At 41.2% G+C, this 23,760-nt stretch overlaps 2 protein-coding genes across 3 annotated transcripts in view; both read right to left on the minus strand.

Moving 5' to 3' along the window:
- The window catches only part of RAD54B (RAD54 homolog B), a 142,751-nt gene that overhangs the window by 96,977 nt on the left and 22,014 nt on the right, over window positions 1–23,760 (minus strand). The gene's annotated exons all lie outside the window — the stretch shown is intronic.
- On the minus strand, window positions 2,122–3,619 carry LOC136397496 (heat shock transcription factor, Y-linked-like). The gene is made up of 2 exons (XM_066371995.1): window positions 3,110–3,619; window positions 2,122–2,652 (listed from the first exon to the last, which is right to left on the minus strand). The coding sequence occupies exons 1-2, from the start codon at window positions 3,617–3,619 to the stop codon at window positions 2,122–2,124; spliced, it is 1,041 nt and encodes a 346-aa protein (XP_066228092.1).

A 23,760-nucleotide genomic window follows, 5' to 3' on the forward strand; every position in this document is an offset into this window, starting at 1 on the left:
AGGGGCTTTCCCCTTCCCCAGTGGACAGGCCAAAGATTTAAACATATAAACATCTTCTATGCATTTTCTTTCACCTTTGGCCAAATAATTTTTTTTTCATTTTTGAAGAGTTAGTTAGCTCTAAACTGCTTATTAAAAATACATAAAAATTTTCTAATGACGAAAATTATCTATTATCTTTATTATATGCGGCTTAAGTGTCTGTTTGTCGCCAATAGCTTATTGGTTGCTTGCATAACTGTACTGGCCAATGGGGTGAAGTTGCCACGGCTGAACGCAAATTGAGCGGGTCAGGGGGAAGGTGAACATTTGTTTGCATTGGCAATTGTGACATTCGAATAAAAGTTATAAAATACATTAATAGGCTTTAGAAATAACTTCAAAGGAACTAGTCCAGTAAACAGATGAGCCCAGACTCCCAGGATGGCTAGGAGCTGAAGAGTCCTTGAGATAGAGAAGTCGTCAGACTCCCAGGATGGCTAGGAGCTGAGGAGTCCTTGAGATAAGGAAGTCACAAGAACTGCTAAGACAGAAAATGTAACCACATCCTAGGGGATAGATAGGGATATTTCCAGCTGGGGCTTTCAACTGTATGACTGGTTACTAAGGCACGTGACTAGAATTTAATTTGGGGGAACCAATTGCTAAATGCCAAATTTGCTTCTGTATGAACTGCTTGCTTGCTATACTATAAAAACCCCTAGACTGTAGGCGCTCGGGGTGTGGCTCTTGTGACTATCACTTGAGTTCACCCCTGCGCAGGTTTGTTTTGTTTTGCTTTGTTTTCTTTTTCTCTTGGCCATAAAACTTTGTCTGAAACTCTCCAAACGTCTCCAGTGTTTGTTTTACCCGGCGAGTGCAACAGCAATCATCTGCTTTTGAAACAATTTAAGGCTGAACGCAAATTGAGCATGTCAGGGGGAAGGTGAACATTTGTTTGCATTGGCAATCATCTGTTTTATTGATACATAAAAACTACGTCTTAACGTAATTTCTTTTAAGAATGCCTCCTAGAAAATACAGCACTGAAGAGGAGAGAAAAGGAGCTAAAGCTGCACAAAAACGGCTTTCTCGACAAAAAGAAACCACTGAGCAGAGAAAGACAAGGCTTGCTTCAGTCGCAGAGTAAATGCGTCTTTCTCAGCAAAATGAGACTGATGAGCATAGAGAAACAAGGCTTGCCTCAGATGCAAGACAAAAAAGCCTGTCTCAACAAAATGAGTCCCTTGAACAAAGGCGGGAGAGAAATGCAAAAAAAACAACAGAGTAATGCTGACAGAAACGCAAAAAGGAGTAAAACAGTTTCAAACGGAGAAACTTTAATTTTTGAGCATTCCTCTGGTGACATGAATATTAAATGTGAACACTGTCAGTCCTTAAACTTCAAGTTAGAAACTAATGGATTTGACCGTGGCAAGAAAGGATTTTCTCAATGTTGCAAGTACGGAAACATTGTAGTTCCACTAATTGAGAATTATCCACCACTCTTGAATAAATTATTGACTAATCATCATTATTATTTAAATCACCTTTATTTATTGAGCTAGCGGTGGCTCTTAAAAAATATACCGCCAGTGGTTTCCTTCATTCCACTCTACTTTAAGCAATTAAGCAAGTAGAAGGGGGAAACCCCGTGGGGCACTAAGCAAAGGGGCGTCCTCGCTGCCTGCCCTGGGTAATTCAGTTTGAATTAGCAGACACCTTTGCACAAATCATTTTAATTACAATTTATAGTATCTAGAACAGCGGTCATTTCGTATGACCGCCGGGCTTTCTAGTAGTAAATAACCTGACATTGAGATAAGACATCATTTTACTCCTAAACTGACAATGTCCTACGTTCAATAAAACCAGAATTGTGAACATGTATGTTTATTGTTCAGCAAGAGAGTTGCAGGCATGTTGCTATTTACCCACATACAGTTTAATTGTAGCCATTCTGCTTCATCTGGAAGTTCTATAAGTCAGTTATAGTAACTGTTGTCTGTATAGAGAAAGTGTTTTCAGAGTTGACCTTGAAAGAGATGTAGATGTATCAGCCAGCATTGATGTTGTGATATTCTGGTTGCCTACTTCTTGCAGGGTAGTAGGAAGGGCACTGTTGGCTGGTAAGATTGCATATCAATTTATAAAGGTAGAAGGCAGAACCATCCCTTGCTGACTTCTCTGTTGTAAAGAAATCACTTGACTCTGAAAAGTAGAACTTGTGGTTGTGGTTGTAATGAAATTCACAATGTGGGCAGGATCTTGCATGTAGACACTAAGAGACAGTCCAGGAACACTAGTCAACTGATTTGAAATATATTCATCCATTTCCTTTTGTTCTGAAGTTTGACATAAAGTGAGTGGTGGAGGAGACACGTCACCTCTGACTGGAGCTGTTGTCTTAGCAATTATCAGGCTAGTAGCAGGATTTACTATTAGAGGCATACTTAAGTTTGAGCAGTGTGAAAATACACTTTCAGAACTTGTTTCAGAAATGAAAATAGATTTACGATTATCCACAGGAACCTCTGCTCCAAAGTGCTTCTGTTTGAAATCCAAAACTGAAGATGATGATGTCGAAACCTTTTTAATCCCAATTCTTCTTTTTATTTGTACTAGAAGTTGGGGACATCTACGTTTAAAATTAGGGTTCTGATAAAACTGTAACTGAAACCAAAAATCAAAATTATTTACTGATATTTTAAAACAAGGGTCAAGACTCTAACAAACCTAGTCCATTAGATATTAATTTGCTTTTATCACTCAAAGTTAGTGTTAGTAAATAATACATGCATACTCTTAATATAGTTTAAATAAAGTTACAGGACACTGACATTCAATTATGTTTCTCAAAAAATGTTCTGGGTTTAACAGTAAATTTAAATGCCACTTCAAATGAGTTCAGGAACTTTATTTAAACAAAGCTTATTGGTAAGATACTCACTAGAAAAATTTCTTATTCCCTTACAATTTTATGATGTTTTCCTAATTTTAACAATTTATATTTATCACTGTTTAATAAAATTTCAAAGCTTGTTTTAGTTGTTATATATATGAAAATACCAGTATGCAAAATAAAATTTATCTATGCCCTGTAAACATGTAATTAAAATTTTCTGAATACCTTGCTTAAAACAGAGACTTTTTTTTCTTCCTCCAGAAACTCAGCTAAAGATGCAGATCTTGAAATATTTTTCCGTATTTTACGAAAGCCATAAAGGTTAAGTTGTCTCACCAAACTCTTCATATTCTTAGTTCCAAATATTTTGAAAGGGGCCTCTTTCTCCAAACATTCTTTCTTAAAGACTTCTTCATTAATCACTATAGAAGTTCCATTTTCATCCCACCAAATAGACTTAAATTGATCGCTTTGAACTATTTTCCACAGTTTTCTGGGAAATGTCATAGCAAGATACTCATTCTGTACTTTTGGTTCGGAGGGACAAACTGTGTAACGTTGTCTTTTTATTAAGGGTCCATCACATAAAGCCTGAAAGGCACTTTTTTCAATCAAGGATCTCAAGAATAAATCAGAGTGTATGTCATCACACAAAGCAGTATTAATGGCGGTTTCTGAATCAGTACATCCATTTTGAGAAGAATCCTCTTGAGTTCCTGAAGAAACATGTGCCATCTCAAATCAATTCTTCTGTGGCTGTTCTGATCTCACTATTTTGAATATGGCAGCTTCTAAGAACATTCATACCATCACAATGTTTGTCAATTTGAAAAGCTGTGACATCACATAAAGAACAGTTTCTTAGCAATGAGAAGTAACATTCATCCAGGGTTTTATTCTCACTCTAAAATGTTTCATCAGTTAAATATATAATATATAGGTCAGATGCATTCAAAAACATCAAAAGTAAGAGCTGCAAATTCTCATAGGTATAGAAATTTATTTAGGGATCTGAATAAATCACCTCTTCTTATCATTTTTGGATCATTTTATTCTTACTTTTCTTTCATTTTTATTAATTTTTATTCAGTGTGGTAACATGGATTCAAGTGTCTTACTCAATATAACTCCCTCACTTCCCATCATCATATCCCCCATTATACACCTTTGGCCTTTTTTCTCTAACTCCTTATTTTCTTCCCTCTCAGATTTCCAGATCTGTTATCAGTATCTATGTGTTGTGTGTATTTAATTTTACTAATCCCTTCACCTTCCCTGATCTAATCTTCTGAATTCTCTTCCATGTGACAGCTATTCTTCTCTTCCATGTCACTGTGCTTCTACCTCTATTTTATTCCTCAGTTCACTCAGGTTTCTCGGGAGACCTGAGCTACACCTCCCCCTTTTGGTAGGGAGAATGCACCCTACCCACGGGGAGTACCAGGGCAGACCACACCTTCCGATTCTCAGAGGTCACACTCACTGCATTCCTGTAGACTTACCATACAGAATAAAAGAGGCCTAGAAATAATTTCAACTGGGGACAACAAGCAAGATACGCTCACTACCCCCACCCCGGAAATTAAGACTTTTATGCAGCTCACCTTTTTAGAAAAAATTAAAATCCTATCAACCAGCAGAGGCTGAGGGATTAAGTCCTGAAGGAGGGGCCACATTTCATGTACCAACCTCAGCTGTTCTACTCCAACAAGCTTATAAACCACAAAAAGAAAAAGTGGGAAGACAGAGAAATGTAATCCAAATGAATCAACAAGAGAAATCCCCAGAAAAAGAATTCAATTAGATGGAAGTAACCAAATTACTGGATGCAGAGTTTAAAATACTGATTGTTAGGATGCTTAAGGATCCTAGAGCTACAATAAATGGACATAATGTGCACCTAAATAAAGAAATTGCAAGCATCTAAAATGAAACTGAAATAATAAAAAAGAATCAATCAGAAATGACAGTTACAATATCAGTAATGAAGACTACATTAGAAGGAATCAACAGCAGGCTGGATGAAGGAGAGGATCGAAACAGCAACTTAGAGGACAAGATAAATGAAAACACAGAAACAGAGCAGCAAAAAGAAAACAGGCTCAAAAATCTGAGAAAACGATAAGAGAACTCTGTGACAATATGAAGAGAAATAACATCCACATCATAGGGGTTCCTGAAGGAGGAGAGAAAGTACAAGAGATAGAGAATGTGCTTAAAGAAATCATAGCTGAATATTTTCCTAAATTGATGAAGGAAAAAGTTGCGTAACTTCAAGAAGCACGGAGAGTCCCACTAAGAGGAACCCAGAGAGGTCTAAATCAAGACACATCATAATTAAAATACCAAAGTTAAGAGATAAAGAAAAAATACTAACAGCTTTAAAAGAAAAGAAGTAAATTACTTATACAGAAGCCCCCATAAGGATGACATCTGACTTTTCAACAGAAACACCTGAAGCTAGAAGGGAATGGCAAGAAATATTCAAAGTAATTCAAAACAAGAGCCTACAACCAAGACTTCTTTCTCCAGCAAGATTATCGTTTAAAATTGAAGGAGAAATAAAAAAGTTCCCAGACAAAAAAATAACTCAAGGAACTCATTACAACTAAAGCATTACTGCAGGAAATGTTAAGGGGCTTGCTGTAAAAAGAGCAAAGGAAAAAAAAATTGAGAAAAAAAGAATTATAAAATAAATCGAGAATAAAATGGCAATAAACAACTCCATATCAATAATAACATTAAATGTAAATGGATTAAACGCTCCAATCAAAAGACAAAAACTCAAGTTAACAACTTAACCCTACACCTAAAAGAACATGGATAAGAAAACAGTACCCGTACATATGCTGTCTACAAGAGACCCACCTCAAAACAAAAGATACACAGAGACTGAGAATAATGAGTTGGAAAAAATATTTCATGCAAACAGAAATAAAAAAAAAAGCTGGGGTAACAATACTAATATCTGACAGAATAAACTTTAAAACAAAGGCTATAGTAAGAGATTAAGAAGGTCACTACAGCCTGACCAGGCGGTGACGCAGTGGATAGAGCATCGGACTGGGACACAGAGGACCCAGATTCAAGACCCCGAGGTTGCCAGCTTGAGCTCGGGCTCATCTGGTTTGAGCAAAAGCTCACCAGCTTAGACCCAAGGTCGCTGGCTCGAGCAAGGGGTTACTTGGTCTGCTGAAGGCCCACAGTCAAGGCACATATGAGAAAGCTGTCAATGAACAACTAAGGTGTCACAAAAAAAAAAACCCCAAAAAAACCCTGATGATTGATTGATGCTTCTCATCTCTTTCCGTTCCTGTCTGTCTGTCCCTATCTATCCCTCCCTCTGACTCTCTGTAAAAAAAAAAAAGAAGAAGAAGGTCACTACAGCCTGGCCTGTAATGGAGCAGTGGATAAAGCATCAACCTGGAACACTGAGGTGGCCGGTTCAAAACAGATTTTGATGTACAAGAAGGGCGAGATCAACAGCAATACTATATAAAAGTAGGGGATTTTAATACCCCACTAACATCAATGGATAGAACCTCCAAACAGAAAATTAAAGAAACAGAGGCCTTAAATGACACACTAGACCAGGGGTCCCCAAACTTTTTACACAGGGGGCCAGTTCACTGTCCCTCAGACCACTGGAGGGCCAGACTATATATAAAAAAAAAAGAACAAATCCCTATGCACACTGCACAAATCTTATTTTAAAGTAAAAAAAAAAAATGGGAACAAATACAATATTTAAAATAAAGAACAAGTAAATTTAAATCAACAAACTGACCAGTATTTCAATGGGAACTATGCTCCTCTCACTGACCACCAATGAAAGAGGTGCCCCTTCTGGAAGTGCAGCGGAGGCCGGATAAATGGCCTCAGGGGGCCACATGCGGCCCGCGGGCTGTAGTTTGGGGACCCCTGCACTAGACCCACTAAATTTAATAGATGCCTTCAGAACATTTCACCCCAAAGCAGCAGAATATATATTCTTTTCAAGTGTTCACGATACATTCTCTAGGATAGACCACGTTAGGGCGTAAAACGAATCTCAATAAATTTAAGAAGATTGAAATCATATCAAGCATCTTCTCTGATCACAATGGCATGAAACTAGAAATCAACTACAATAGAAAAACTAAAAGCATTCAAACACTTGGAGGCTTAATAGCATGCTATTAAATAATGAATGGGTTAACAATAAGATCAAGGAAGAAATAAATAAATTCCTTGAACCAAATGAAGATGCACATACAATTCAAAATTTATGGGACACAGCAAAAGCAGTCCTGAGAGGAAAGTTCATAGCATTACAAGCATGCCATAGAAGCAAGAAAAAACTCAAATTAACAACTTAATCCTGCACCTAAAAGAACTATAAAGAGAACAGCTAGTAAAGCCCAGAGGAAGTAGAAGGAAGGAATAGTCAAGATCAGAGCAGAAATAAATGACATAGAGGCAAAAAAACAATACAGAAGATGGATGAAACCAAGAGCTGATACTTTGAAAAGGTAAACAAAATTGATGAACCTTTAACCAGACTCACCAAGAAAAAAAAGGGAGAGGGCTCAAATAAATAAAATTAAAATTAGAGTGGAAAAGTAACAACTGACACAGCAGAAATACAAAGGATTGTAAAAAGATACTATGAAAAACTGTATGCCAAAAAATTGGAGAACCTAGATAAAATGGATAAATTCCTTGAAACATAATCATTAAAAATTTAATCTGGAAGAATCAGAAAACCTAAACAAACAGATTTTAACAAATGAGATTAAAACAGGTATCAAAAAACTCCCAGCAAACAAAAGTCCTGGGCCTGATGGCTTCACAGGCGAATTTTACCAAATACTCAAGGAACTAACTCCTATCCTTATCAACCTATTTCAAAAATTTCAAGAGGAGAGAAATCTTTCAAATTACTTTTATGAGGCAAATATAATCCTCATTCCAAAATAGGCAAAAAAAACTACAAAGAAAGAAAACTACAGGCCAATATCCCTGATGAAATTAGATGCTAAAACTCTCAACAAAATATTAGCAAATCTGATCCAGCAATACATGAAAATAATCATACATCATGATCAAGTAGGATTTATTCTGGGGAGGCAAAGTTGGTACAATATTTGCAAATCAATCAACGTGACTCATCACATAAAAAAAAGGAAGGATAAAAACCACATGATAAATCAATAGATGCAGAAAAGACATTTGATGAAATCCAGAACCCATTCATAATCAAAACTTTCAGAAAAATAGGAATACAGGGAACATACCTCAACATGGTAAAGGCCATCTATTACAAACCCACAGCCAACATCATACTCAATGGGCAAAAATTAAAAGCAATCCCTTTAAGAACAGGAACAAGGCAGGGGTGCCCCCTCTCACCACTCTTATTCAACATAGTTCTGGAAGTCCTAGCCACAGCAATCAGACAAGAAAAAGAAATAAAAGTCATCCAAATTGGAAAAGAAGTGAAATTATCATTGTTTGTTGATGACTTGATACTGTACATAGAAAACCCTAAAGTCTTAGTCAAAAAAAATACTGGGACTGATAAATGAATTCAGCAAGGTGGCAGGATATAAAATCAATATTCAAAAATCAGTGGCATTTATATACACCAACAAGGAACTTTCTGAAAGAGAAATTAAGTAAATAATCCTCTTCACAATTGCAACAAAAAAAATAAAGTACCTAGGAGTAAATTTAACCAAGATAGTTAAAGACCTGTATTCAGAAAATTATAAAACATTGATTAAAACAAACAAGGAAGATACAAACAAGTAGAAACATATACCGTGTTAATGGATAGAAAGAACTGACATCATTAAAATTTCTTTACTACCCAAAGCAATCTATAAATTCAATGCAATTCCTATTAAAATACCAATGGCATACTTCAAAGGTATAGAACAAATATTCCAAACAATTGTATGAAACCAAAAAAGAACACAAATAGCCTCAGCAATCTTAAAAAAAAAAAAAAAAAAAAAGCATGGGGTATCACACTTCCTGATATCAAGTTACACTACAAGACCATTGTACTCAAAACAGCTTGGTACAGGCATAAAAAGAGGCATACAGACCAATGGAACAGAACAGAGAACCCAGAAATAAATCTACAACTTTATGGCCAATTGATATTTGACAAAATAGGTAAGAGCATACAATTGAGTAAAGAATGTCTCTTTAAGAAATAGTGCTGGGAAAATTGAACAAGTACATGCAAAAAAAAATGAAACTAGATCAACAACCTACACCATTCACAAAAATAAACTCAAAATATAGGCAGTAAGCTCTCCGACATTTCTCACAGCAATATATGCTGATTTACCTTCAGAGGAAAGTGAAATAAAGGACAGGATGAACAAATGCGACTATATCAAACTAAAAAGCTTTAGCACAGCAAAAGATAACATGAAAAAAATAAAAAGAAAACCCACACAACAGGAGAAGATATTCGGCAACACGTTCTATAAGGGGTTAATAACCAAAATCTATATAAAGAACTTGCAGAATTCAACAACAGGAAAGTAAACAATCCAATCAAAAATTAGGCAAAAGAACTAAATAGACACTTCTCCGAAGAGGACATGCAGATGGCCCATGGGTATATGAAAAAATGTTCAACATCTCTAATCATTAGGGCAGTGGTTCTCAAAGTGTGCACCAAAATGCACTGGTGCACCCTAGAAGTTTCCAGGTGCACCCTATAGTATTCCAGAGAAATATGTGCCTGTTGGGTTTTTAGAGTTTAGATTTTGGGAGGACAGAAGTGTGGGGAATTTGCTGTGAGCCAACAGTCTGCCCAACACCCCACCTCATGTGCCTGATTAGGTTGCAAAAGGCTGTTAAGCTGTGATGCTGGATTGTTTACACTATCCCCCATGTTTCCCAGAAAGATGGGAGGCAAGTTTCTTCTATTTTTTGTTTGGAGTAAAGTTAAGATGATATGTGTGGTGGGGGTTTTCTGCACTCAACACAATTAACAGTAAGAAGAGAAGAATTCTTCAATGTATTGACAAGGAAATGAGAGTTTGCCTTCCAAATATATGCACAAACATTGAAGAAATCGCTAGCACACATCAGGCTCATGTTTCTAATAAACACAAGAATGAAAAACTTAACACATTTGTGCCGGAACCTGCCAAATTTACTAAATCTTACTAAGAATGTATCTATTTATATATAAAGATGTTTTTCTGTCCGTTTTTTATATTTTAATCCCTCTTTTCTACGAATTCTAAAAAGGATAACTCGAAAAATGTAACATAAAAATGTTTTTTAATGTCAGAATAAATTTAATTTTGTCGTATTCATTTCATTTAATTACCATAAAAGCACGCTTGACTTCATATTATTTTCTTTAATATTTGACTTATTATAACATGCTTCTCAGAAATTTGTATATAGTGCGCATACAATTATTTGTAGGATTTTTTTTTTTAATTTTTATTTATTTATTTATTTTTTACAGAGACAGAGAGTGAGTCAGAGAGAGGGATAGGCAGGGACAGACAGGCAGGAACGGAGAGAGATGAGAAGCATCAATCATTAGTTTTTCATTGCACGTTGCAACAACTTATTGTTCATTGATTACTTTCTCATATGTGCCTTGACTGTGGGGCTCCAGCAAACAGAGTAACCCCTTGCTGGAGCCAGCGACCTTGGGTTCAAGCTGGTGGGCCTTTTGCTCAAACCAGATGAGCCCGCGCTCAAGCTGGCGACCTCAGGGTCTCGAACCTGGGTCTTCCGCATCCCAGTCCAACGCTCTATCCACTGCGCCACCGCCTGGTCAGGCTATTTGTAGGATTTTAAATGTGCCCCGACTTCAAAAAGTTTGAGAACCACTGCCTTATGCTGTACTTTACATCACTGTCACTGTTATGTAACTACCAACTCAAACCTCTTAATCTCTTCCTCTATTTCTCCCAGCTCTCCAACTTCTCGCCCCTCTGGCAACCCTCAGTTTGTTCTGTTTTTGAGTCTGTTTATGTTTTGTTCACTTGCTTATTTGTTCTTATCTAAAAAATATTCCAGGCCCTGGCCGGTTGGCTCAGCGGTGGAGCGTCGGCCTGGCGTGCGGGGGACCCAGGTTCGATTCCCGGCCAGGGCACACGGGAGAAGCGCCCATTTGCTTCTCCACACCCCCCCCTCCTTCCTCTCTCTCACTTCCCCTCCCGCAGCCAAGGCTCCATTGGAGCGGGGATGGCCCGGGCGCTGGGGATGGCTCCTTGGCCTCTGCCCCAGGTGCTAGAGTGGCTCTGGTTGCGGCACAGCGACGCCCCGGAGGGGCAGAGCATCGCCCCCTGGTGGGCAGAGCATCGCCCCTGGTGGGTGTGCCGGGTGGATCCCGGTCGGGCGCATGTGGGAGTCTGTCTGACTGTCTCTCCCCGTTTCCAGCTTCAGAAAAATACAAAAAATAATAATAATAAAATTAAAAAAAATTAAAAAATAAATAAAAAATATTCCACATATAAGTGAAGTCATAATGGTTTTTGTCTTTGTGTTACTTATCACTTAGCATAATACCCTCTAGGTCAGTGGTTCTCAAACTTTTTGAAGTTGGGGCACATTTAAAATCCTACAAATAATTGTAGGCACACTATATCCAAATTTCTGAGAAATATGATAAAAGTCAAATATTAAAGAAAAAATATATAAAGTTATAAAGCCAGTAGACACAGCCAACATCACATCCGCCCGGCCCATACAGGTTCACATAGGATTCGGACAGATGGTAATGAAACAAAGGAGCCAAGAACTGGTGGGCCATCATCTTTATCCTAGCTTGCACCCGGCGGGCAAGTGAAAACACACACTGGGCTCCAAAACCCACTCATTCAGTGCTCACAAAGCTACTGACCTATCTGAGTTTCCTAGAATCAAAGGTTTCTAGCTCACCAGACTTATTCACCTCTGTTCCCCATCTCCTTCTCTCTGCACAAACTCTGCACAAGCTGACTTCTGCTTCAGCGATCCGCCATCTTCTCTGCTTCTCCTCTCCTCCACATGGCCTTTCTCTGCTCTCTCCTCTAATGCTAATCTCAGAAACCGAGAGAGAGCAAGCTCCTGGTCTACCCCCACTTTATAGTGTAGAAATCAAAACCTTTAATCCAATATACAAATAAGAAAGTTTCTGATACAAAGTCACTTATCTGAGGCATAATGGGATTCCTCATGAGAGTGACCACCCCACATCATGCAATCAGTCAAGGGTGTAGGAAAAACATAGTCTTAAAACTAAGCCTCAGCCTGACCTGTGGTGGCACAGTGGATAAAGCGTCGACCTGGAAATGCTGAGGTCGCCGGTTCGAAACCCTGGGCTTGCCTGGTCAAGGCATATATGGGAGTTGATGCTTCCAGCTCCTCCCTCCCTCCCTTCTCTTTCTCTCTCTCTCTCTCCTCTCTCTCTCTCTCTCTCTCTCTCTCTCTCTCTCTCTGTCTCTCCCCCTCCTCTCTAAAATGAATAAAAAATAAAAAAAAATAAAAAACCTAAGCCTCAGGCTATAACGACCCAGCCTGTTTACAGCCTGTCCCCCACACACAATACAAACTATAAGTGAGCAAATATATATATCAATTTACAAACTTATTTGACCAACAAAAGTCCAAGCATGCTTTTATAGTAATTAAATGAAATAAATTCTACAAAATTAAATTTATCCTGACTTTAAAAAACATTTTTATGTTACATATTTTGTTATGCTTTTTAGAATTCATAAAGAAGAGAGATTAAAAAATAAAAAAATAAAAAAGTGACCTTTTTATATACATAGATACATTCTTAGTAAGATTTAGTAAATTCAGCAGGTCTCAGAATGAATGTGTTTTTTCATTCTTGTGTTTATGAGAAATATGAGCCTGATGTGTCCTAGCGATTTCTTCAATGTTTGGGCATATATTTGAAAGGCAAACTCTCATTTTCTCGTCAATACATTGAAGAATTCCTCTCTTTTTACTCTTAATTGTGTTAAAGTTAGAAAATCCTAATTTACATAAATGGGATGTTGAAAATTGTAGTAAAATGTTCAAAGCTTTTTTAGATATTGCCATATATTCTTCTTTTATAGAAATCCAAAAGGCTTCAAGAGACAATTCCTTATGTTTAATCTTCAATCCAAAACCCCCACCATACATAGCATCTTAACTTTATACTAAACAAAGGATAGAAGAAACTTGCCTCCAGTCTTTCCAGGGAACTTGGGTAGTAGTGTAAACAATCCAGAACCACAGCTTAACAGCCTTTTGCAACCTAATCAGGCACATGATGGGGTGTTGGGCAGACTGTCAGCTTACAGCCAATTCCCCACACCTCTGTCCCCCAAAAATCTAAACTCCAAAAACCTAGTTATTTTTTTGGTCCCTAACAGGCACATATTTCTCTGGAATACCATAGTGCACACCTGGAAATCTTCTAGGGCGCAGCAGTGCAACCTGGTGCACTTTGAGAATCACTGCTCTAGATCCATCCATGTTGTTACAAATGATAAGATTTCATTCTCTTTTGTGACCAAGTAATATTCCACTGTATATATGTACCACTTCTTCCCCCCCCCCCCCCCCCCCGCCCCGAAGCTGGAAACCAGGAGGCAGTCAGACTCCTGCATGCACCCAACCGGGATCCACCCGGCATGCCCACCAGGGGGTGATGCTCTGCCCCTCTGGGGCGTCGCTCTGTTGCATCCAGAGCCATTCTACCGCCTGAGGCAGAGGCCATGGAGCCATGCTCAGTGCCCGGGCCATCTTTGCTCCAATGGAGCCTCGGCTGCGGGAGGAGAAGAGAGAGACAGAGAGGAAGGAGAGGGGGAGGGGTGGAGAAGCAGAAGCGCCCACAGGGGTGGGCGCTTCTCCTGTGTGCCCTGGCCAGGAATCAAACCCGGTACTCCTGCATGCCAGGCCGATGGTCTACCACTGAGCCAACCGGCCAGGGCCTATACCACTTCTTAATCCAATCTTCTATTGATGGATATTCAGTTTGCTTCCATATCTTGGCTATTGTAAATAATACTGCAATGAACACAGGAATGCATATATCTTTTTGAATTTGTGTTTTAGATTTCATTGGATAAATACTCAGAAGTGGAATTCCTGAGTCATAAGGTAGTTCTTTTTTCTTTTCTTTTTTTGTGGACCCTCCATATTGTTTTCCATAGCGGCTTAACCAATTTGCAATTCCACCAACAGCGCACAAGGGGTTCTCTTTTCCCCACATCATTACCAACACTTGTTTGTTGATTTATTGATGATGGCCATTCTGATAGGTGATATCTCACTGGGGATTTAATTTGCATTTCTCTGATGATTAGTGACATTGAGCATTCAAAGACCACAGGACAATATAATAAAAACCAACTACAAAATGAAATTGCAACTTTGCAAAAAGCTGACATAATAGATGTTGAGAGAGAGACTGACTTAAATATCAAACGATTTTAGGCCCCTGGGAAAAGTTAAAATAGTAAAAATATATTTTGCAAAAATAATCCTTGTTGGCCCTGGCTGGTTGGCTCAGTGGTAGAGCGTCGGGGGCCTGGCGTGAGGGGAACCCGGGTTCGATTCCTGGCCAGGGCACACAGGAGAAGCGCCCATTTGCTTCTCTACCCCCCCCTTCCTCTCTGTATCTCTCTTCCCCTCCCGCAGCCAAGGCTCCATTGGAGCAAAGATGGCCCAGGCGCTGGGGATGGCTCCTTGGCCTCTGCCCCAGGCGCTAGAGTGGCTCTGGTAGAGGCAGAGCGACGCCCCAGAGGGGCAGAGCATCGCCCCCTGGTGGGCAGAGCGTCACCCCTGGTGGGTGTGCCGGGTGGATCCCGGTTGGGCGCATGCGGGAATCTGTCTGACTGTCTCTCCCCGTTTCCAGCTTCAGAAAAATACAAACAAACAAACAAAAAAAAATCCTTGTTATAAATGGTACTAAGTCAATAGAGTCATATATAAACAAAAAAAAGCCTAATATGCCCTAATTTTTGTGAGAAAAATCTAAAGTTTGTTCAAATAACCATTTCCCATAAGGATATAAAATCTCAAACTCCTTTTCTCACAACACATTCTACTATTAATTTGGCCCCTTTTTGGTATTCTGGTTACACGCAAGTAAAATGAATAAATAATTAAATATATTTAGGATAATGATAATCAATTTTTTCATTATCAAAAAAGAAGCTACAACTATGGAAAGAGTGAAGATTGGACTGAATTCTGTGTCATTGAACTGGAATAGGAGTGTCAGTATGAACTCATGGTATTTAATATAAAGATATATAAAAACCATATTACATATATGTGTGTGTGTATATATATTTCTGAGCATTGACCACTAGAGGAGCTAAAAGCAATAACACCATAGTATCAGTAAGCATTAACTAGAGCCCAGATCTTGCTTTTTAATACCATTCATTCTCCATTAACTGGGAATCAGGGCCCATTGCTAATTTTATGAGTTGGGACAAGGAAGATCATACTGTTCCAGTGTAATGGCGGTGGCCAAGGCCAGGCAAGTTCTCTTTAGATTTGGACAGATGGTACAGGAACTGTGGAACCAGAAAGTGTTGGGCCATTCCCATTTATTAGATTCTCACAAGGGTGAGCAAGCAACCAGGCAGGGGAAAACGTCTTCTTATGGTGGCAGGCAAGCAAAGAGACAAACTGCCCCTCGAGGTGGCAGGAAAGTGATTCACCAAAGAATCCCACGCAGTGGCAGGCAAGAAATCCACCCCAAGGGAAAGCATCTGTAGCCTTATATAGGCTACACACACACACACACACACACACACACACACACACACACACACACACGGCTCTGCCACATGCTCACATACTAATCATGCAAAGTCAATGGTGGGATTCGGCCAGTTCACACCAGTTTGGCAGAACCGATACCTAATATTTGGTTGAGTTCGGCGAACCAGTTGTTAAAATGATACTTGCAATCAGGGTTCTCTCTAAGGTGGGCTCCTGGGCAGCTGCCCAATGTGGAAATCATAAATTTACATTTCTTACTTTTTTTTTTTTTTTGTATTTTTCTGAAGCTGGAAACGGGGAGAGACAGTCAGACAGACTCCCGCATGCGCCCGACCGGGATCCACCCGGCACGCCCACCAGGGGCGACACTCTGCCGCAACCAGAGCCACTCTAGCGCCTGGGGCAGAGGCCAAGGAGCCATCCCCAGCGCCCGGGCCATCTTTGCTCCAATGGAGCCTCGGCTGCGGGAGGGGAAGAGAGAGACAGAGAGGAAGGGGGGGGGGGTGGAGAAGCAAATGGACGCTTCTCCCATGTGCCCTGGCCGGGAATCGAACCTGGCCCCCCCGCACGCCAGGCCAACGCTCTACCACTGAACCAACCGGCCAGGGCCTTTTTTTTTTTTTTTGTATTTTTCTGAAGCTGGAAACGGGGAGGCAGTCAGACAGACTCCCGCATGCACCCGACGGGGATCCACCCCGCACGCCCACCAGGGGGCAATGCTCTGCCCATCCGGGGCGTCACTCTGTCGCGACCAGAGCCACTCTAGCGCCTGGGGCAGAGGCCAAGGAGCCATCCCCAGCGCCCGGGCCATCTTTTGCTCCAATGGAGCCTCAGCTGTGGGAGGGGAAGAAAGAGACAGAGAGGAAGGAGAGGGCGAGGGGTGGAGAAACAGATGGGTGCCTCTCCTGTGTGCCCTGGCCGGGAATCGAACCGGGGACTTCCGCACGCCAGGCCGACACTCTACCACTGAGCCAACCGGCCAGGGCCTCCTTACTCTTTTTTTTTTTTTTTTTTTTTTGTATTTTTCTGAAGCTGGAAATGGGGAGAGACAGTCAGACAGACTCCCGCATGCGCCCGACTGGGATCCACCCAGCACGCCCACCAGGGGCGATGCTCTGCCCCTCCGGGGCGTCGCTCTGCCGCGACCAGAGCCACTCTAGTGCCTGGGGCAGAGGCCAAGGAGCCATCCCCAGCGCCTGGGCCATCTTTGCTCCAATGGAGCCTCGGCTGCAGGAGGGGAAGAGAGAGACAGAGAGGAAGGAGGGGGGGTGGAGAAGCAAATGGGCTCTTCTCCCGTGTGCCCTGGCCGGAAATCGAACCCGGGTCCCCCGCACGCCAGGCCGACGCTCTACCGCTGAGCCAACCGGCCAGGGCCCTCCTTACTCTTTTTTAACATTCATCTTCGCAACAGCATATTCTAAGCACCCATAGTAATGTTCATTCCGTCCATGGGTGAAAAAAATTGCAAGTGAGAACGTCAATCAAGAAGTAATATGGAAATATCTTTTTTTTTTTTTTTTTTGTATTTTTCCGAAGCTGGAAACGGGGAGAGACAGTCAGACAGACTCCCACATGCGCCCGACCGGGATCCACCCGGCACGCCCACCAAGGGGCTACGCTCTGCCCACAAGGGGGCGATGCTCTGCCCCTCGGGGCGTCGCTCTGTTGCAACCAGAGCCACTCTAGCACTTGGGGCAGAGGCCAAGGAGCCATCCCCAGCGCCCGGGCCATCCTTGCTCCAATGGAGCCTCGCTGCGGGAGGGGAAGAGAGAGACAGAAAGGAAGGAGAGGGGGAGGGGTGGAGAAGCAGATGGGCACTTCTCCTGTGTGCCCTGGCCGGGAATCAAACCAGGACCCCTTGCATGCCAGGCCGACGCTCTACCACTGAGCCAAGTGGCTAGGGCTGGAAATATCTTAACAGTTTTATTGTTTTTGTCAGGTATTATTTAATATTTTTTCATTAATATTTTAAAACTTTCTTATAAGATAATCTAGTTTTGCATACCTACCTCTTTATTGTTTTTATTTAAGTATTAAACGCATGAAATAATAAACTACTTTCGCTATATTGGTTTTTTTTATACTTAAAATGGTCATTAGGGCACAGAACCGGTTGTTAAATAATTTGAATCCTACCACCTAACACAGCTGTTTTCCTAATAGCCAGAAAGTACAAAAGTGCTCAACGATTAATGGGGATTATCAAAAGAACACAGAAGCCCTTGTAAAAGAGCATCCAATGGGCAACTCTGAGGCAATCTGAGCATCCAATAAGTGACAATAACAGATTATAACCATTAATAGAGATTTATAAATCTATAAAACTTAAATAAATGGAGAGGAGGAAAGCTCTTGCTTACTAAATGCCAACTAATAAATACAGATGGAATTAGAAAATCACCATTTGGCACCTGACCAGGTGGTGGCACAGTGGATAGAGCATCCACCTGGGACGAGGACCCAGGTTCAAAACCTGGAAGTCGCCAGCTTGAGTGCAGGGCTCACCAGCTTGAGCATGGGATCACAGACATGACCCGATGATCGCTGGCTTGAAGCCCAAGGTCAATGGCTTCAGCCCAGGGTTGCTGGCTTGAGCAAGGGGTCACGGGCTCGGCTGAGCCCACCACTCAAAGCACATATGAGAAAGCAATCAATGAACAGCTAAAGTACTGCAACTATGAGTTTATGTTTCTCATCTCTCTTCCTTCCTGTCTGGCTGTTTTTGTCTGTCCCAACCCCCTCACTTAAAAAAAGAAAATCACCGTTTGGCAACAACAATCACTACAATCATATTCAGACAGAATCAATGAAAGTTAAAAATCTAAATACAGGCCCTGGCCGATTGGCTCAGTGGTAGAGTGTCGGCCTGGCGTGCAGAAGTCCCGGGTTCGATTCCCAGCCAGGGCACACAGGAGAAGCACCCATCTGCTTCTCCACCCCTCCCCCTCTCCTTCCTCTCTGTCTTTCTTTTCCCCTCCCACAGCCAAGGCTCCATTGGAGCAAAGTTGGCCCGGGCGCTGAGGATGGCTCCATGGCCTCTGCCTCAGGCGCTAGAATGGCTCTGGTCACAACAGAGCAATGCCCCAGATGGGCAGAGCATCGCCCCCTGGTGGGCATGCCAGGTGGATCCCGGTCGGGCGCATGCGGGAGTCTGTCTGACTGCTTCCCCGTTTCCAACTTCAGAAAAATACAAAAAAAAGAAAAAAAAATCTAAATACAAGATATTTACACAGTTTCAAAGTATCCTCCCATAGATACTTAACAGGTACAAAAGCAAAAATAATTTTATAGTGATGAAACCAATTTATGCAAATAAACTTACTATAGCAATAGTAAATTTATCCAATAACTGGATAAATTGACATCATATTCCTCCTGATGGTATACTAAGAGTTATTCCTGTGATATTCTTGCCCAAATATAAGTCAAGTATAGCTTGACTCTACTCATTAGAAAAACCAACCCAAACTGAGGAACATTTCTATAAATGATTAGCCTGTACTCTTTCAGAATATTAAAATTAGGCACAAAAGACAAGAAAGACTAAGAAGTTACTCCAGATTAAAGGTGACTAAAGGGACACAACAACTAAATACAACAGATAATCATGGACTAGCAGGCATGAAAATAACATTAATCTTGAACATGTCCATCAGAGCTCTTGAGTGACCAAATTAATTGTCAATGAGAAGTAATATTTTGAAAGGAAGCTTTTTCTTTTAACAAGTCTTAAGAGTGGGCTTAAAATACTCAGTAAATCATGTTGTCATTCAGGCTTTCTTTTCCATTTATAGAACACAAGCAGAGTACATTTAGCATAATTCTTAATGGCCCTAGGATTTTCAGAATGGTAAATAAGCATTGGCTTCAAATTAAAGTCACCAACTACATTAGCCCCTAACAAGAGAGTCTGCCAGTCCTTTGAAGCCAAAAATTGATTTCTCTCTAGCTATAAAAGATTCTTCTTCCAATGTAAGTCTGTTCTGTCTACACTGAAAACCTGTTAAATGTAGCCACCCTTGGCCCCGGCCGGTTTGCTCAGTGGTAAAGTATCGGCCCACATGAGCATCAGCCCAGCATGTGGATGTCCCAGGTTCAATTCCCGGTCAGGGCACACAGGGGAAGTGACCATCTGCTCCTCCACCCCTCCCCTTTCTCTATCTCTCTCTCACTTCCAGTCCTGCAGCCGTGGCTTGATTGCTTCAATGAGTTGGCCCTGGGTGCTGAGGATGGCTCCATGGCCTCCACCTCAGGCCCTAAAAATAGCTCAGTTGCAAGTAACGGAGTAATGACACCAGATGGGCAGAGCATTGCCCCATAGGGGGCTTGCCCAGAGTCTGTTTCTCTGCCTCCCCTCCTCTCAAGAAAAAAAAAAGTGTAGCCACCTCATTTAATTATCTTAGCTAGATCTGGATAACTTGTAACTTCTCTATCAGCACCTGCTGCTTCATCCTGGAGGTGGCTTCTTCCCTTAAACCTCATGAACAAACCTCTGCTAGCTTCAAATTTTTCTTCTGCAGATTCCTGTCTCTCAGCCTTCACAGAATTGAAGACAGGGCTTTGCTCTGGATTAGGCTTTGGCTTAAGGGAACATTGTGGCTGGTTTGTTCTTCTGTCCAGACCACTAACTCTGTCCATATCTCCTTTGCATTCACAACTTGGTTAACTGTCACAAGAGTCCAAGTTTTTGGCCTACTGCTGTTTTCAACATGCTTTCATCACTAAGCTTAATCATTTCTAGTTTTTGATGTAAAGTGAGTGTTTCACTTGAACACTCAGAGAACATCACAGGGTTAGAAATTGACCTAATTTCAATATTGTTGTCTCACAGAATAAATAGGAAGGCCCAAGGAGAGGGGGAGACAGTAGAACAGCTGGTCAGTAAAGCAGCTGGAACACATACATTTATGGATTAAGTTCAATGTCTTATATGGGTGTAGTTTATGGCACCCAAAACAATTTCAACAGTAGCATCAAAGATCACCAATCACAGGTCACAACAAAGATAACAATAACAAAAAAGTTTGAAATATTGCATGAATTACCAAATGTGACACAGACACAGTGAGCAAATGCTTTTGAAAAATGGAGCCTACAGACTTGCTCAACACAGGGTTGCCACACATACCTTCAATTTGTAAAAAACACAGTATTTGCAAAGCTCAATAAAACAAAGTACGCCCATAGGTACTTTGACACAGATTAAGCAAGCATCACAATAAATGATATATACATTGTTCATACATTGCTGGTGGGAGTATAAACCTGTAGTAAACGCTGCAGAAAACAATTCATTATTACCCATCAAAATGACAAACGCACATACCCTGACACCAGTACCTTGCTCCAACGTATTTATCCTATGGATATAGTCTCCCATATATGTTTATAATATATAGATATTCATTATAGCTTTGTTTGTAGTAACAGAAAATGCCAAGGAACCTAAATATCCAAAAATAAGGCCTTGGTTAAGTACATTTGGCAAATCCATACAACAGAGTATTTTTTGTTTTGTTTTGTTTTTTAACAGGGACAGAGAGAGAGTCAGAGAGAGACAGACAGGAACAGAGAGAGATGAGCAGCATCAATCATCAGTTTTTCGTTATGACACCTTAGTTATTCATTGATTGCCTTCTCATATGTGCCTTGACCGTGGGCTTTCAGCAGACCGAGTAACCCCTTGCTCGAGCCAGCGACCTTGGGTCCAAGCTGGTAAGCTTTTTGCTCAAGCCAGATGAGCCCTTGCTCAAGCTGATGACCTCGGGGTCTCAAACCTGGGTTCTCTGCATCCCAGTCCAACGCTCTATCCACTGCGCCACCACCCAGTCAGACTACAAGAGTATTATATAGTTGTTGGTTTTTTTTTAATTTTTTAGTGAGAGGAGGGGAGGCAGAGACAGACTCCGGCATGCACCCCAACCGAGATCCACTGGCAAGACCACTAGGGGGCAATGCTCTGCCCATCTGGGGCCCTTGCTCCATTGCAACTGGAGCCATTTTTTGCGCCCAAAGTGGAGGCCATGTAGCCATCCTCAGCATCCAGGGCCAACTCATTCTAATTGAGCCATGACTGCAGGGGGAGAAGAGAGAGAGAGAAAAAGAGAGAGAAGAGGGAGGGGTGGAGAAGCTGATGGGAACTTCTCCTGTGTGCCTGGACCGGGAATCGAACCTGGGCCAATGCTTTACCACTGAGCCAACTGGCCAGGGCCTATAATTTTTAAATAGAGATAGTTCTAAATGTACCGACAAAAAGGTTTCGATGATAGACTGTTACAGTAAAAATGCATAGTATAGGAAATGCAGCAAAGGAATAATCATTTGTATGGGGAAAATATATTCAGTATAAATGTCTCCAAATGTACAGAATACCTCAAAGATACTCAAAATACTGATAACTAGTTACCTGTGGGGAAAGAAACTAGATGGCTAGGGGTCAGGGAAGAGGGTCTTCTTAATATATTATTCATGACTTCCTGAACATTTTACCATATGCATTCATTACCTATTTTTTCTTTTTAAAAAAAAAAGTTACAAGGGACTGTATATTGTAAGATTTTATTCATATGAAATGTTCAAAACAGGCAAAACCATAGAAACAGAAAGCAGCTTAGTGGTTACCAGTGCTGGGAAGAGAGTGGGAAAGAGGGAGCTGACAGCTAACTGTGCCAGGTTTCCCTTCAGTGTGAAGAAAATGTTCTAGAACCAGATAGTAGCAATGGTTCCACACTGTAAATGTGCTAAATGTCACTGAATTGTACACTTTAAAATAAAATAAAATAAAATAAAATGGTTAAAATAGTGAGTTTTATGTTACGGATATTTTATTACAATAAAAATATCAAACATTTTAAGTTAAATATAAATTCAAAAATTGCATTAATTTGATAATGATACATTACTGAAATTAAACTGCTAAGCACAATATAATTACGGCAAGGCCCTGACCAGTTTGCCTAGTGGATAGAGCGTCAGCCTGGCATCCCAGGTTCGATCCCAGTCGGGGCACACATGAGAAGTGACCATCTGCTTCTCTTCCCCTCCCTCTCTCTCTTCTTTTTCTCTTCCCCTTGCACAGCCAGTGTCTCAACTGGGTTGAGCATTGGCCCCAGGCGCTGAGGACAGCTTGGCTGATTCGAGCATCGGCCCAAGATGGGGGTTGCCAGGTAGATCCCAGTTGGAATGCATGTGGGATTCTATCTCCCCTCCTCTCACTTTTTAAAAAAAAAGTTATCAACAGATTTGGCACAGGTTCTTCTCCAATAGGGCATATGATGGCTCAATTCTTTGGCCAACCCTATTTGAATATGTGCAAACTTCATTTGGTAGACATCACTTAGACATTCTGTCCACCTCAGTCATATTTATGCACATGAAATCTTATAGTAATACTCCAAAAGATTCAGCATATGCTAACTTTTATTCATATTATCTAAAAGAAAACACAAATGAGGCAAAATTGTAACAACTACTGAATTTAGAATAATTGGATTATTCTCTTCTATATATGAAGGTTATTTTTCAAAATAAAAAGGCAATGGGGAAAAATGAAGATAGATTTTTTTTTTTTTTTTTGCATTTTTCTGAAGCTGGAAACAGGGAGAGATAGTCAGACAGACTCCCGCATGCGCCTGACCGGGATCCACCCGGCACGCCCACCGTGGGGCGACGCTCTGCCCACCAGGGGGCGATGCTCTGCCCATCCTGGGCGTCGCCATGTTGCGACCAGAGCCACTCTAGCGCCTGGGGCAGAGGCCACAGAGCCATCCCCAGCGCCCGGGCCATCTTTGCTCCAATGGAGCCTTGGCTGCGGGAGGGGAAGAGAGAGACAGAGAGGAAGGCGTGGCAGAGGGGTGGAGAAGCAAATGGGCGCTTCTCCTGTGTGCCCTGGCCGGAATCGAACCCGGGTCCTCCGCACGCTAGGCCGACGCTCTACCGCTGAGCCAACCGGCCAGGGCCGAAGATAGATTTTTAACTAGGACACATAGCTTGGACCTTACCTCAAGGTGGATTAGATCTAGGATTGAAAGGTTATCAAAAGATTAAGTGCATACTACATGGGTCTCTTACCTCCATACTTCCTATATACAGCATCCTCCCTCTTCCAGCAATAACCATAGAAACAAGAA

The sequence above is a fragment of the Saccopteryx leptura genome, chromosome 3 (genome assembly GCF_036850995.1).
Source record: "Saccopteryx leptura isolate mSacLep1 chromosome 3, mSacLep1_pri_phased_curated, whole genome shotgun sequence".
In the NCBI taxonomy this organism is placed as follows: Eukaryota; Metazoa; Chordata; class Mammalia; order Chiroptera; family Emballonuridae; genus Saccopteryx; species Saccopteryx leptura.

Bases quoted from the DNA above. Each gene is read 5' to 3' on its own strand.
- LOC136397496 (XM_066371995.1), bottom strand. From the start codon at position 3,619: ATGGCACATGTTTCTTCAGGAACTCAAGAGGATTCTTCTCAAAATGGA. The intron at 2,653-3,109 runs GTATTCAGAAAA...TTTTGGTTTCAG, and splicing joins AAGTCTCTGTTTTAAGCAAG to TTACAGTTTTATCAGAACCC.